The 15,539-nt window shown below is 46.6% G+C and overlaps 2 protein-coding genes across 2 annotated transcripts; one reads left to right on the forward strand and one right to left on the reverse strand.

Annotated features, from left to right (window-relative positions):
* Positions 1–1,418: 1,418 nt before the first annotated feature.
* Positions 1,419–9,273, reverse strand: EMC8 (ER membrane protein complex subunit 8). Its single transcript, XM_074839215.1, has 5 exons — positions 8,971–9,273; positions 4,057–4,133; positions 2,607–2,676; positions 1,997–2,091; positions 1,419–1,714 (listed from the first exon to the last, which is right to left on the reverse strand). The coding sequence occupies exons 1-5, from the start codon at positions 9,178–9,180 to the stop codon at positions 1,555–1,557; spliced, it is 612 nt and encodes a 203-aa protein (XP_074695316.1). The 5' UTR covers positions 9,181–9,273; the 3' UTR covers positions 1,419–1,554.
* Positions 9,274–9,349: 76 nt separating this feature from the next.
* Positions 9,350–14,099, forward strand: COX4I1 (cytochrome c oxidase subunit 4I1). Its single transcript, XM_074839217.1, has 5 exons — positions 9,350–9,463; positions 10,334–10,413; positions 11,095–11,262; positions 12,198–12,329; positions 13,833–14,099. The coding sequence occupies exons 2-5, from the start codon at positions 10,335–10,337 to the stop codon at positions 13,967–13,969; spliced, it is 516 nt and encodes a 171-aa protein (XP_074695318.1). The 5' UTR covers positions 9,350–9,463; position 10,334; the 3' UTR covers positions 13,970–14,099.
* The last annotated feature ends 1,440 nt before the right edge of the window (positions 14,100–15,539 follow it).

Below are 15,539 nucleotides of genomic sequence, written 5' to 3' on the forward strand. Positions count from 1 at the left end.
CAAGTGAAAACATTTTCCTCTCCTGCAAGCCTGACTCATGCTTAGGAAAGGCTATTGACTAAGTGCCAATCCCTTTTGTCGTGCCCATCACACCTTAACACCCCACGGCAGGGAGACAAACCCAACGCTTGGGTTCAAACCTTCATCTCCTCCTTGGACAGGGAACCTCAGACCTCGCCTCGTGGCTTTGTGGGATCCGAGCTGCAGGAGCTCCACAGCAGGATCTGACTGGAGGCATCCCGGGTCTACTCACTGCTTCAGAACGGGATTTTAGCCTTGGCCCATCTCTCGCTAAGACCAAGAGTAAAACTTGGGCTTATTTAAACAGAAGCAGAGGTAGACCAAGAGGTTTTGACAATCCCATCCACCATGGTTTAAAATAAGAACACTAAGGAAAAAGCAGGAATTTGCAGAGAGGCAGATCATTTGATGGACATTTGGATCTTCCTTGTAAAAATATTTTTGGGTAGGCAGAGAAGGAAATCTAGAGAAACTGTTGCAGGTTGAGGCTATGTTTAACTACAGATTGACAAACCACCATGAGCAGTAAGGCAACAAGTCTTACAGAGAACTGTACTAATCTGATACATGGCTTCATTGTCCAGTAAACTTATTCTTAGAAACAAACATTAATTAGAAAAATAGACAGAAGCTGAACTAGACTATATCTAGGCTCCTTGATTCAAGGTACTCAGATTGCTTGCCTTCAGCTTGGAGGGACATATTTTAGACCCACTTACACAGACACCATATGAACCAGCTGTAAATGGGATCTGTTTATAAAACCCCAAAAGACTGTATAATATTCTTTCGCAGACTCAAACTGTTTTAGAACTGTCATTCAAACTCCTTAGTGCACTTCCAGTCCTTTTTACAAATCATTAGGTGAATATTTGTTTTTACCTTGGGTTTAACATTTTCCAGCAATAACTGTGGTTGTTGTACGCTCACGGAGAGCAGGAATCACCGCAGCATTTGGGAATGCTGCTTTAACACGTTCTCATGGTAAACCACTGCAAAACAGGTGACACGTGAGCACGGTACATTGTCCTCAGCAGTTCGCATTTTACTGTGCCGACAGAATTACAGTTCCAAACCAGGCCAAAAAGAAACCGTTAACTTTACATTTTATGTATTTGACCTTAAAATTTCTCATCTGAGGACACGACTGGTTTTTTTGAAAGGTATTTCCACAAATTGTTAAAAAGTAATCTCTCTAAAGATTAGAAAAGCTTAATCAAAACTTTGTCATATGAACAGTAGGGACAAGCAGAAGTAGTTCTGTTTTTGAAGGAATAGTAACATTCACTACAACTGGGAAGGCGTCCACGAGGACAGCAGGAACTGACAGTTTGCAGCTCTTCCAAGGAATCTCACAAAAAAGATTCAACGGCTTACGGACACATCACTCTGCCACGTGACATGCCACTCCTTTTTAATCAGTCAGGTTTCCACACAAGGTACTGAATATTATTCTATTTACATTCAAAAATAGCATTTTTCTCTCTTCAGTACACAGTGGGGATGCCCGTAAATGAGTCAGTAGAAACCCCTCTAACACAGGTGGAGGACAGCTTTGTTGATCTCTGGGTTTGTCCAGTCGTTCCGGATATCATCCAGGTGATTATCAAAATCTACAAGCGTCTCGTAGGACTTGCTGTCCAAGAGAGATGCAGCGATTCTCTGGGCTTCAGTCCAGTCTTCACAAAAATCACTAGGATGTAAAATAACCAGGAATTAAAAGTAATCACAAAGAAAATCACCGCCGCCTCCTCCACTCTGGAAATTAAGCCACGCTCTCTGCAGCATGGTTATGGTGGTCACACCACTGCCTGGCTGCACAAACTGGCTGTTCTCTCTTACTACAGCAAAAAACCCACCTTTAAAATCAGTCAGCTACACCCACTGCCCTTACCGTGTCACTCAGCTACAATCAAAGTTTTGCTCCTGTCTTTTCTTACTACCCGAACACAAATAAACTCTGAAGTTTACTCACACGTGTGGGTCCTTGCACCTCCACTTGTTCTCATGAAGCTCATACACATGGATGGCAGGCTCTACACACTCCATCGTAAACTTGGAGTTATCAACCTGTCGTGCAACAGAAAAACACCACCTTAGTCTCCTCCTCAAGATCCCAAGTAAAGAGAAGAAATAAAAAACAAAGTCAGTTTTTAGCAATGGGGCACCTTATACTAACTCATCCACTGTTCTACTTTCAAATGAGCAAAATTTTACACGTTCAAACTGCCAACACCCTTTGTCACTGCAGCAAGGAGGCAAAGCAGCCTTTGTTTCATAAAAGACAAGAGTTTAAGTCACAGAAGGGCGTCCGAAGTCATGAACACATGACTTCACTCAAGCCTTGCAAGCAGAGAAGGCCTCCACTTCCTCCGAGATGGCAGAGTTAACCACAGGCTCTGCAGTCTTTACTAAGAACTTCACTGCTACAGGTCACTGCAACTCTTCCCCAGAGCATTTGGAGGGAAAGAGAAAACGAGTTACTTCAATATTAAAGGATCTAGAGAGTAGCATTTAAATGGCTAGTCCAACGCCATGGTCATAACATTAACACCAGAGAAAGGGAGAGGGATGAAGTCATTTACCATGATGAGTGCTGTATCGTTGAAGCCCTCTGCAATTCTGGAGGCCACCTTTTCTGCAACCTGGTTTGGGCTGCAGCAGAAGGTAAAGGTAACTGTGTTAGGTGAACCATGACATTTTAGCTGAAACCAGCAGGAAATATGCTTAAAGAGATGTGAAAATTACACAGCCTGCTTACAAACAGGAAGAAGATATCAAGCTGATGCTACACCTGATTGAAGTCAAAAGGCCCAGAAAACCCCAGCTCCTCTCTCCAGCACACTATCTGGATCTCAGCTACGCTCAGGCAGTGAGTTTGGAACAGCAAAACGCTCACTGCAGACTTTATGTGGAATAAACATTTTGCAGCCTCCTACCTTCTTCCACCAGACCAAAGACCTTTGTCCTGCCAGGCATCTAAAAATGAAACCGAGTTTGCTCCCCAGTCTGCATTTGAACCCACTCACTGCCCAGCTTCTCTACCAAAACCAGATAATCTTTTAAAGGAAAACCTTTACCGTGTTTCAAAGACGACAATCTCTATGTGGTGCCAATTACCTTCAGAAATGAAATTGGAGTTTAAAAAAAAAACCCAAGCCTGTGAGATTCTTTCAAACCTCAAACAGAACAAAAATGTCTCCAGCAGATTTATTTCCCTTGTAAGGAAAGGACAAATAATGCCCTTATCCCTGTTAGATACCTTAGCAGTCACAAGTATTACTTAAAAAACATACTTGAGACTGAAGGATATTAACAAAATAACTGGAACATAGCGTAATACTTAAAAAAAGCTATTCACATTTATTTTAAATGCAAGTATAATGGACTCTCATTAGTCCTGATACTGGATTTGTCCAATAGATACAGGGGAAAATATTTGATTCTCGTATATAAAACTATATTGTGGCTCCACAGGAAGGCCCCTTTATTGCTTATTGAGTAATTCGAGTTAGCTAGCAGGGAAAAAAAAATTACTAATCCTGGAGAAAATAAGTGAAAAGAGATACTGCTGCTTGACTGATATCATCTTCCATTTCAAGAGCATTCTTTTACCACTTAAGAAAACGCTTCAATAAAACTCAGAGACAATTAAGTAGTTTAGTAAGAATTAGGTCACCTCTGAAAGACCTTCCAAAAGATACTCGGAGCCATTCGAGTTTACAAGATATGTATTGCACAAGCAAATGCGCCTGCAAATTTTGGCTATTTCCCTGACAACTGTAATTAAACTGGTTGGCAGTCGTTCAAAAACTGGCCTTTTATAGTATCCACTAAAGAGGAGTGATTCTGAAAAGACTGGGGTTTCTGCACCTGAACAAAGGCCATATCCACCAGCACCACAAAGACAATGTGAAACCAGATGACAGTTGTCAAAGTTAATCAACATGCATGATTTATGTCGATGATTTTTGTTGGCAGAGTACAAAGTACAACAGAAAAGAGCAAACAGAAGGAAATATTGCACCAACACACCTGGCATCTTTCACGCGTTCATTTGCCTGGTAATATCCAGCTATCACGTAGCTATTCTCTTTGCACCAAGAGTCAATCTGAAAAAGTAATTGGAACAATTAAGCCCAGGAAAAGAAAGAAAAAACCCCACAGAACACGGAAATCTCATGTCTGTCCTGCAAATAAAACAGTAATTGAAGCATTACAGTATCTTTGCCAACTGCTTCTTTAAATATATATGTATTTATATATATATTTATGTGTGCACTCATGCACAGAGTTTGGCTAATTTAACTAGATCAGAGAAACCAAACTGAACATTTGGAGAATGATGGAAAACATTCACGAAATGGATCAAAAGAGCAAGAAGGTGTCCCAGTCAAAGCCTGGCCTAAATTTGAATGACAGGACTAGTAAAGAGCTGCCGAAGCAGCGCTGTCTGGGAGAGGAGTCTATGTCTTACCTATCACTGTTTGTGGCTATTTTCTGTTAGTGTTCATTTGACAGAAGTTAGAAAACATCCAGCACATGGAGGTGTGACTGTACTGTCATTTCAAAAACAGCTTGTTGATTTTATTTCTAATGTAACATTTCCAGGTTAAAGTGTAAGCATTTTTTGCCTTAATTAACAAATAAAGTTTGGAAGTGCAAGGTAAATGCAAGGCAGAAAAAGTTTGTCCCATTTATCATTTTTTCAATCCGCTTTGTTACAAAAAGGCTTTTGTGATAAAATTGTTCTGAGAGTTCACCTGCAAGGGTAACTAACCACTGGAGCAAGTTATCAAACCATGTGGGTGGATTCTCCACTCTTTAAAAATCTTTCAATCAAAACTGAACACTTTTCTAAAAATACTCTCCAGCTCAGCCACAAGATCAGGGCTCGATGACAGAGCTATTGGTGTAAATTCTCTCATCTCTGTTATAGACACGGTCAGTCCAGGCAGCTTCTCCTTATTTAACACCTGTATGTAAATGCTTAAACATAAGCATTTCTTTGCATACAATTTACACAGCTTTTGATTTACACAAGTGCAAAAGTTTATGTAGTTTTGTAGGGATTTTTTTTTTTTTTAAAGTGCAGTTTCAGCATGCACACGCTGCTGTTCTTTCTGCTTTATGCTGGATCTGAATTTCTCCTGCTGAGCCTGTCTTGCTTTGAAAATACATATATATATATATATATATGATGTTTCTCCTTATAATTGAGGATATCAAGTCAGCATAATACAGAGTCCTGAAAGACAGAAGGGAAGAAAGCAGCTAGAATTTTCCTTTGCAGTCCCTAGAGAGCATGCATCAAAAAAACCTGAACAGCTACATTAAAACCAACTCCAAAAATATATCTGATGCTGACCTGTCGCATCCTGTAAGTCAAATCAATCTCTTTTTTAGCAATAATTATAGTATTAGACTGCATAAACAAGCAAACAAACAAAAAAAGACGTGAATAATCCTTCCTCTACAAGGGATAACGTGGATTTACGTGATAAAAAAAAAAAAAAGCTGTGTAGTCCTGCTATAGCTGAGGACCAACTGCTGTTTCAATTACAAACCCATTGTAATGGGTTTTGTAATTGAAACACCAGACTATGGTTTTAATTGTTAGTGGCTTGAAAGCTTGGCATTAAAGGCAGAAGCCCAGACACTAAAATTAATAATAACTTAAAAAAAAGTCCAGCAATTTAAAAATTAAAAACCTTAGTTCTAAATCAATTTTTGTTGCGTACCAAAAGTGGGGTTTTTTTTAAAAAAGAGAGTATGATTTTTAAGTTCTCAGTTCCCTAAGTGGTAATTAAAAACTGCTTCCGTAAAAAAAAAAAAAAAAAAAAAAAAAATCTATTTTTGGATTTAAAGCTGTTTCCACCTGCAATTTCCAAATGCTCTCTAACCACGGCACTGCCACCACAGGTAGCCTTAGCATCAATTAGCCCCTGATATTTTTAGTCATGTCCAGCCCTGACAAGGACAAGCCAACGGGGGAGAAATCGAGTCTCGCTTCCACATGGCGCATGTCCCCCCTGAAAAAAAAAATCAAAAGTGGGCTGTGCTCTGACCCGCTGCAGTCCCCAAAGGCGGGTGGCAGGGTGTTAGAAGAGCCCTGGGAGGAGAAAGGCTGTAACCTACTGCCATCTGACCGCCGTTCCAGGCGGTGGGGAGCCAGCCATGCGAACAGAGGGGGAAGTGCCTCTTGGTTGGTTTGTTGTTTTTTTTTTTTTCAGAAGGTGCGGTTGCAAAACCACATCAATTAGCTGAGAAATTCAAAGGCACAAAAAACCCCCATGCGAAACTTAATTCACTTTTTCTTTAATGACTCCGTTTTTGAAAGGGATTTCAAACTGACACGCCAAAGCGCAAATTAAATGCACGCGCTTCTGCTTTCTCCCCTCCAGAGCTACAAACCTTCGAGCACTGCTGCGTGTTTAATAAAATCTAATTTCATTGATTCTTTGTACCCAGGCTGCTGCTAAAGCACCGCTCCCAATTTTTAGAAGTTACCACGTGGACGAGCCCGTTTGAAAGTGTACCCTCTATTTTCAGATTAAATCTGGAGACTGTTGCTCCCATTTGATGTTCTGGGATAATTCAGGTCAGAGAAGAGGAGGTGAAACTCGTGGGGCTGGTTCTAGGAAACCCTCACACGTACGACCAGTCCACGGGCCTGACCAAGAATCAAACAGTAACTGAACTCGAAGAGAAACAGATCCCGTCAAAACCTGCCAAAGCTTCGCAATCCCTCAGAAACAGAGGCACTTCGTTACAAACACCGAGTTTCAACCACGCTAATCTCACTGATTTATTCAGTAACTGTGCGTTATGTTGCACAGCACAGGCGAGAGCGCCCTCCTTTTAAACCTTACAACAATAAAATCCAATTTTCATAGCTGCCGTGCCAGTATTTATTGACACCTTTGCCTTTGTTTAAACAAAGAACAGGAGCAAAAGGCCTTGGGCTCTTGTCAAGCGCTGTGTTTTAAAGCTGCCAAGTATCACAGGAGTCATCAAATGTGACTGCAAACCACAATACGCCTCAGCAAGTCCTAATTAATGTGGGAAATGCCAGGGGTTTCCAATCTTTAACTTTCTGTATCAAAACCCAAGAGCAAATACGTAAGACACTGCCATCTCTTCGGTTCCATAATGATGTGCTTACTGTAGATGTGGCAAGATATTTCAGATGTTGCAAGAAACAGGATTTATTTCCTAATAATCTGATCCTGTAGCAAGATCCACACTAGAAAACTACACCAAAGGCCTGAAGTTCACAAAAATTCACTGCCACCAATCCTGTAGAAAGACATCTAAGCCTGATTTAAAGACAAACCCTACACATACTTTCTACTATACGTGTTATTCTGTACTTCACCAGAAACTTCCACTTACTCATTCACAGAGGAAAAACAAATTACCCTCGTTCAAAAAGGTAAAGTCAAGCCCTGCCTACATTAAAGCAATTATAGACAGTATTATTACATTTCCCAAGCAGCAGCATGAGGAAAACCGTAAGCAGAAAATGACTACACTACCAGCATACATTTCTGTGTTACTACTACACTGTTACGCTGGTGTAAACATATTTAAGACTGACAAATTTTGCGTGCTTCACAGCTCTATGGCAAACCTAACCGGCCAGGGCTCAGGCTCTGTCCCCGTTCCTGTGCCTCTGGCTACATTTCATCACATCCAGGCTTCAGAAATATCTCAACATTCCCACGGCGTCGTGTTAACAGGAGAAAAATGGAATTTATTTACAAATAAGTAATTTTTGATGAAGCAATCTATTAAACTGAGGGGAATGCGTAGGCCAAGAAGTCTAGGAGAATCAGAAATTAGTTATTTTCACAGATATCAAAAACAGATGGGTTTTCTCCTGCTAATAATGACAAGTCTTAAAATGGATAGAAAAGTCCGGAGCCCAAATCACACCCGGATCTCACTTTAGTGGTGGCTACGCCTACCGTGAAAGCACTTCTTTGCCTCCAGATTTGCACCTGCCCACCCTAATTCCCTATTACAATAAAATCCAATCATGTTTTGTTCCCTCCGTCTTCTGGTTTTGACAAAGGGACTCTCCAAAAATGCCTGGCGGAACGGAGCTGTGGCCCAGTGCAGGATAGTTCCTGGTTTTCAGGACCAGGGGGTTTGAGACCGGAAAGCCCCAGCCCTACGGTCCTGACATGGTTCTTGTACTGCCTATATGACAACAGGGGGAAAAAACAGATTATCCCACGATGACTTACTACAAGGCTCTTCCACAGCAGTGAGCAAGGGAGGGGATATGGTAACAAGGAGTGCTTGGCTGCCCCCGGCTATCCCATGGTTAACTAAACAACGGCGAGCTTGCAAGATACCAAGTGAGATTTCAAACCCAAACCAGACTTGCAGTATGAAAAGACATCATTTTTTTTCCTATTTAGGTTAATGACTTCCATAAAAGGGGAAAGTACACCAAATTGAATTAAGAAATACATACTTGTGTGCATCTATAAACTCCCATTTGGAGACAAGCATACCCTTTACCAATTAGCTGATAATGCTTTGAAGTGCCTTAAAGGTAAGCTTAGAAAAGCTTTTTCTGCCGTAGAATAAGAACATTCCCTCTGGGATTTATTCAGGGATAATGACACCAATATAAATAGCAGTTTCTCTGCACTGAAAAAGAAATTAGACAAAACTACGAGTCTCCGTAGTTTTCTGCTGCTTTACCAGCGGAAAGCTGTACAGCAGATGGGCCTCGGGGGGTTTTCCAGTCTAGAAACACTCCGCTTACCCCACAGATTTGGCTGCCGCTAGCGCAGGGGACTTTGGGCGCTGGCGAGTCCCCTCAGCACCAGCCCTTCCTCGCCCCGGTCGCACCCCCGGAGTTCAGCCGGGACCTGGAGACGACACCCTCCCCCCGGGCACGCCAGTCCCTCGCTCCCAGGCCCAGGATCTTACCAGGGTGAGGGCCACCTCCAGCATGGGCGCCAGGGCCAGGGTGCCGTGGAAGAGCGGGATGCAGTCGACGAAGAGCGAGGGGGGCCCGGCCTGGTCGCGGCGCGGGGCGCCCGACGGCCGCTCGGCCACCAGCAGCCCGTTGACGGCGCAGTGCGGGTACTTGGCGCTGTGCAGCACCATTTTGCAATAAGCCTGCGTGGTCAGCTTCATCCTGCCACGGCAGACAGCCCCGCGGCCGCCACCGCGTCCCGGCCCCGCCGCCTCCCCTCAGACCACCCGCCGCCAACTGTCGCCAAACGCCGCCAAGCGCCGCCGGCGCTGTCGTAAAAATCGAGGCGGAGGTGGGGCGGGATGGTCCTCCCGCATCCCGTCAGCCCCGCGGGCAGGGGCCGCTCCTTTGCGGCTTCTCGCTGGTTTGCGTCTCCCGGCGTGCACCGCGCTTCCGCTCGGCGGCTCCTTCCGGTCGCAGCCCGGCGTAGAGGACGGTCGCCAGGTCGTCGGGCCGCGGCGGGCGGTGGGGCCGGGGGGAGGGTCGGGAGCTGCTCGCTCCTCGCAGCTGGCAGGGCGGACCCTCCCCGTCCCCTCCACCCGCCCCGGGGGATGGCGGGCGGCCGCGGCAGCTCGGGTTAGGGGTGGGGAGGAGGGGGAAGGCGGGAGTGATGGGGGAGCGCTGCGGCCTCCCCATCCCGTTGAAGGGGCTGCGGCGTTGCCCCGGGTCGGTGCGGCGTCCTCTCGCCGGTGTCGTGTTTTGGCGGGCGGGCGGGAGGCATCACCGCCGCGGGTGATACGGTGGGGGGCGTCTCCTGGCGCCGTGAGGCCCGCCCCAAGGTCAGGCGTGGGCCGCCGGTTCCGCGCTCGCCTCGCGGGGGTGGTTCGTGGGGTTTTTAGCTGAGACCGGGGGCCTGTGAGAAGCCCGTATCCTCACTGCTCCCGGTGAGTCTTTGCGTGGGAGCCCGGGGCTGTGGGAGAAACCGTTAGCTGAGCGTCATTTCTTCAGTGGGTGTGAGATGTACTTAGATTTGGCTCGCTTGGGGCTCCTGGCTTGTGCCCAGTAACGATTTGTTACCAAGCAAAAGCATCCCAGAAAGCCGTCTGGAACAAGGGGATGCCTTTGCCTTCAAATACAGGAGGCTGTGGAGAAAAAGCAGGGAGAGGAAGACCCATCCAAGTTGCTCTAGTCGGGGAATATCCCTGAGAAGGCCAGAGTGATTCAGTGTGATGTGCTGCTCTTTGGAGAAGGGACAGGAAGTCTCTAGCCTGCTTTTCTTTTTTGTAAACTAGTGGAAAATGGTATTATTTCACCTTTGTACATTTGGTGTCTTCTCCTGACACTGACTTGCCTGCTGTTGTTTTGTGCCCACAGGATGTTGGCTTCAAGGGCGTTCAGCCTCGTTGGGAAGAGAGCCATTTCCACCTCCATCTGCGTGCGAGCGCATGGGCATGGTAGGTGGCAACTGCTTCGGTGTTTTAATAAGGATGATGAAACAAGCACATTAGAGGGAGAACACAAAAAGCTGCTGCTGGGGTTTGGGTAAGGAAAAAACTGGGATTGAGGAAGGTTGGCGAGGCTGGTGGTAGGAGATCTGAGCGGGCTGTGCCAGCAGATGGCATTGCCGAGGTGCAGGCAGGGCTGACTGCCTCTGGGGAGGCGGCAGGAGCTGAGGGCCAGGCAGAAACTGGGATGGAAAAGGTGTAGAGGACTTCTAGGTATTTTGTAGGAGAGGTGAGCAGTAGGTGACCAAACAGGTAGAGTACATTTATTTAAAAAAAAATAATCAGAATTTCCTAAGCTCATTGATGATAAAAACTATCCAAAACTCCTAACATGAGTGGCCGTGAGGAGTAACTTGTCACAGAAAGTATATGTGGCACAGAATGTTAGCTGGAAGCAGAGGTGCCTGAGTAATTTTGGATGTTACCTTTTATGTAGATCCCCTTCTGCTTTGTTCTTGCGCTCTTAAATATCTCCCATTTTAAGTGCTTCATCTGGAAGTCTTCTCGTGGATTCCGTAACTGTCATCCCTTTTTTGACGGAGCTGTTGTTTTTCTGTATTGTAACCAGTAAGAGATGTTTGCGCAGGAGTCAGAAGCTTGAATGAGTGTGTCTTCTGTTCCCATGTGCAGCTGGTGTTGTCAAAGCAGAGGATTTCAGCCTCCCAGCCTATGTCAACCGTCGTGACGTTCCCCTGCCTGAAGTGGCCTTTGTAAAGGATCTCTCTGCTCAGCAGAAGGCGCTGAAAGAGAAGGAAAAGGCGTCTTGGACTGCTCTGTCCGTCGATGAGAAAGTTGAATGTAGGTAGTGGGGGCTTTAAATAACCTTAACAGCTAGCAAGGACGTGATCTGATCTGTTGCATGTTCATTATTGATGATTTTTACTAGAAAAAACACCTCAGACAGTGCCTGTTCGGGCAGCTGTTAAACCCGTCTCTTTCCAGTGGCTCTGCGTGAGCTGTGAAGGAGCTTCATTAATTATGATGGAGCTCCTTGTGTATATGTGAGTGGAGATCAGTGGTTTGTGTTCCTGGGATCTGTGGTGCTGTTCTGAAAGTTAGAAGCACCTGCTGTGGTGTCTGTTACATGCCTGAGGTCAAGCTCAGCAATTTCTTCCTCTTGCAGAAAACCGTAATTATATTTGTTTCTTGATTCCCATCTGTTTTCAACAAGCTGGGAAAAAAAAAAAAATCTTTTCGTTACAGCAATATGCAGTTGTTAGTCTAGCTGAGTAAAATGAACCCTGTGTATTTGAATGTTAATGACCACTGACCTTAGCATCACCAAATTTCATCTAATTAAAGAGGTGGTTTGACTTGCAAATAAAACTGCATCATCTTTTCTAACTGCTGTCACAGTATGAAAGTGCTCTGTCCACCTGTGTCAAAGTGAGAAGGTTTAAAACTCTTTTGGGAACTGCTCAAATATTCATAAACACTCTGCAAATCTAATGCTGTTTTGAAATTCAAAATCTTGTGGGCTTTAGTGGCAAAGCTGAGAGAAGCCTTTTGAGATACAAGTTCAAATTATTTGTGCTAGGAAGCTTTGTGGCCAGTAACCGCCCTGGGGATTGGAGGGAAGGAAGGGGAGCACCATTTCTCCTTCTGTCAGGCCTTTCCCTTTCAGTCAGCTTTAGGCTTTGGTCACCTCCCTCTGGAGAGTGGCGTGTTGCCTGCAAGTCGCAGGAAAAGTAAAAGAAATGATTTGATGCTTTTTTTTTTTTTTTTCCCCCCAGTGTATCGTATCAAATTTAACGAGAGCTACGCAGAAATGAACAGAGGATCAAACGAATGGAAGACCGTCCTGGGTGGAGTACTGTTCTTTCTTGGTGTAACTGGTCTCATCCTCATTTGGCAGAAACATTATAGTAAGTAAATGCCATAGAGTGGTAAGTTAAGCGCAAGATCAAGTGATACATGATGGGAAATGAGAGAATTCTCTGTGAACTGCTCTGGGGATCGGAATGGTGTATTGAACAGCCGTTCTGGTGACCTGTTGGTTCATCTCTGAAAACTCAATTCTGGAGTTGTAACTTCGGGGAGATCAGCGGATGCGTAGCGTAAATATTCAGGAAGCTGACTCGTAGAAAGGTGAAAGGTGGTGGAGAGAGCTTTGTTGGGAGGAAAGGGAGGGGAAAGAGTGGTGATGCTACTGATCCCAGAGCTTCTCCTCCCTGGGAAATCTGCTATTGCAAAAGCTTATTGCCACCTCGGTAGTAAACATTTGGGTTTCTGCCATGTTTGGCTTCCTTCCCAGCTAAGGATCCTACCTCGAGGGAGCCCTCCAGCTGCCGTGCGGCAACGCACGCAGTTAAATGAGCTGCTCTCTGTCATCTACCCGCGGTGAAAGTTTAGGAGAAAGCTGTTTTGGTACGAACCTTTACTGATGAACGAAACGGCTAAAGAATCGACGTGGGAATCTGGTCGGAGCTGAACGCCTCTGAAATCAGATGTAGGGAAGATGATAGCAGGCGTGGGCTCCGCACTGATGGCTTCAGGGAGGGGGAAAAAACTTTTTTGTTAGTGAAACTTGTACCTCGGTTCCCAAGTTGCTGGTTTTGTACAGCAAAACTGAGTTTCAATGAGTTTCACTAAGGCCAAATGCCGGGTTCTGCCCTTGGGCCACAACAACCCCCAGCAGCACTTGGGGGGGAGTGACTGGAGAGCTGCCAGTCAGAGAGGGACCTGGGGAGTGATTGATAACGAGCCAGCAGTGTGCCCAGGTGGCCAAAAGGCCAATGGTATCCTGGCTTGTATCAGCACTAGCGTGGCCAGCAGGGACAGGGAAGGGATCTGACCCCTGTGCTCGGCACTGGTGAGGCCGCCCCTCGATGAGTGGGTTCAGTTTTGGGCCCCTCACTCCAAAAAGGCCATTGAATGGCTCGAGCGTGTCCAGAGAAGGGCAACGGAGCTGGTGCAGGGTCTGGAGCACAGGTGTGATGGGGAGCGGCTGAGGGAACTGGGGGGGTTTAGTCTGGAGAAGAGGAGGCTGAGGGGAGACCTCATGGCCCTCTACAACTCCCTGAAAGGAGGGTGCAGAGAGGGGGGATGAGTCTCTTGAGCCAAGGAACCAGCGCCAGGACAAGAGGGAATGGCCTCAAGCTGCGCCAGGGCAGGGTCAGACTGGCTCTTAGGAAGGATTTCTTTGCAGAAGGGGTTGTTGGGCATTGGAATGGGCTGCCCAGGGCAGGGGGGGAGTCCCCATCCCTGGAGGGGTTCAAGAGTCGGGTTGACCCAGCGCTGAGGGATCTGGTGGAGTTGGGAACGGTCAGGGTGAGGTTCATGGTTGGACTGGAGGAGCTTCAAGGGCTTTTCCAACCTTGAGGATTCTGGGATTCTGTGATGTAACGCCGCCTGCTTTTGACTTGCAGTGTACGGCCCTATTCCGCACACCTTCTCTGACGAGTGGGTGTCGATGCAGACGAAGAGAATGTTGGACATGCGGATTAACCCCGTGGAGGGCATCTCCTCTCAGTGGGATTACGAGAAGAATGAATGGAAGAAATGAAGCAACTCAGTGGAACCTGCTCTGCTTGAATACGAAATGATTCCATCACCTGTGTGTGACCTCGTTGCTTATGTACTGGAACAACCTCTCCACCTACATAGATGCTAATAAATGTCTGGTTAACTTGAAAGTTTCCTTTTTTTTTGTTTTATTTATTGTTTGTTGTGCTGGTAATCTGTAGCGCAAGCTGAGGGGTAGAGCTTTCCCAGATAATCTTGTCATGGTTGGTATCTGATCGGTTTGAGGGAACGTTTCTGGGGCACAGCCAGCCATCCTGCTGTGCCAAGCTCTGAGTTACACGTAAGATAAGCAGATCCCAGCTCCTGCGGGGGCTCGGCATCCCATAACCACTCCAAAAATAGCACGTCAGTGCTCCAAAAGGCAGCGGGACGAGTCAACCTGCGCTGGTTGTGTGGCGGAGGTGAACGCTGTTCAGTGCCTCTTGTGTGAGGTGACTGGAGGGGATCGCTGCAGCGGGGAGGGGAAAAGAAATGCTGCATTTAGTGGGAGCATCTCGGGGCTTTTATTAAACGCAGCGGTCTGAAATTCTGTTCGTGGTTTAACATTTTCAGGGCCTGAGCTGAGAAAGCTGCTGCCTTTGATCCGCCTGTAGCTGCCGAATCTCTGTGTGATCTGTGTCCCCAAGGCTTTCTGCAGGCAAGCTTCTGCCTTCGGTTTAAAAACGCCCCTCTGAAGGCTAAAACAAGCTTCGAGTTCAGTTTGCTCTTTTCCTGGTGACAGCACTGGCGTGGTTTTAAATCCATGCACGTGTTTAACAGCCATGGTGGAAAGCCTGGGGGGTCTCGGCCACTTGTAATGGCCCCGCTGTGCTGGGGGCTGGCCAGTCTTCCCCTTTCAGCCAGAGAAATAAACTCTGGGAAGGTTTTGAAGGCGAGAGGATTTGGTGGGAGTTAAGCGATGAGCTCCCCTTCCTGCAGCTGAAAGATCCTTTCGGTGAAATGTTGGTCTCGGGTGCTGAGAAGGACGTTACAAGGATGATGGAGTTGCACACTGATGATGGCTGCGGGGTTTTTGCTGCGCTCGCAGTTTGTTTTTCTCTGCTCGTGCCTCGGGGAGGGGGCCAGTGAGCTGCTACGTGGCTCTGCTTTGAAAATTGATAGTTTGAAACCCGTGCAGGAATCGTGGCACTGCTTTATAGCTCCTTTCATCTCCCTTCCTGGAGGGAGGGGGAGGTGATGGGCTTATCCTCAACGCTCCATCAGCTGCGCGTTGCTCGTGCCATGCTCTGGTTTTCGAGGTAAGTGTCTTATTCTGAATTCTGCTCCTGTTCCTGTGACAGGGAGGAATTAGCACAAAGGGGAGAGAAATCCTGCTGAGAGCAGGGCTTGTACCACCCTGCGGCATCCCAGAATGAAGCCCGGTGAGCGTTGCTGGGACGAGGGGGTCATTCCTCCCAGGAACGTCCTGCTCCTCACCCTCCCCAAAAGGCAGTGAAATCCCCAGGGAGCCGGGGAGAGAAACCTGAGCCTCGCCACAGCCCCGGATCCTTATTTTATCCTCCCCCTGCCCAGCACCAGCCACTCTCCTCTGTCTCCTTCACCCGTCAGCG

This window comes from Strix aluco, chromosome 14 (genome assembly GCF_031877795.1).
Source record: "Strix aluco isolate bStrAlu1 chromosome 14, bStrAlu1.hap1, whole genome shotgun sequence".
Lineage (NCBI taxonomy): Eukaryota > Metazoa > Chordata > Aves > Strigiformes > Strigidae > Strix > Strix aluco.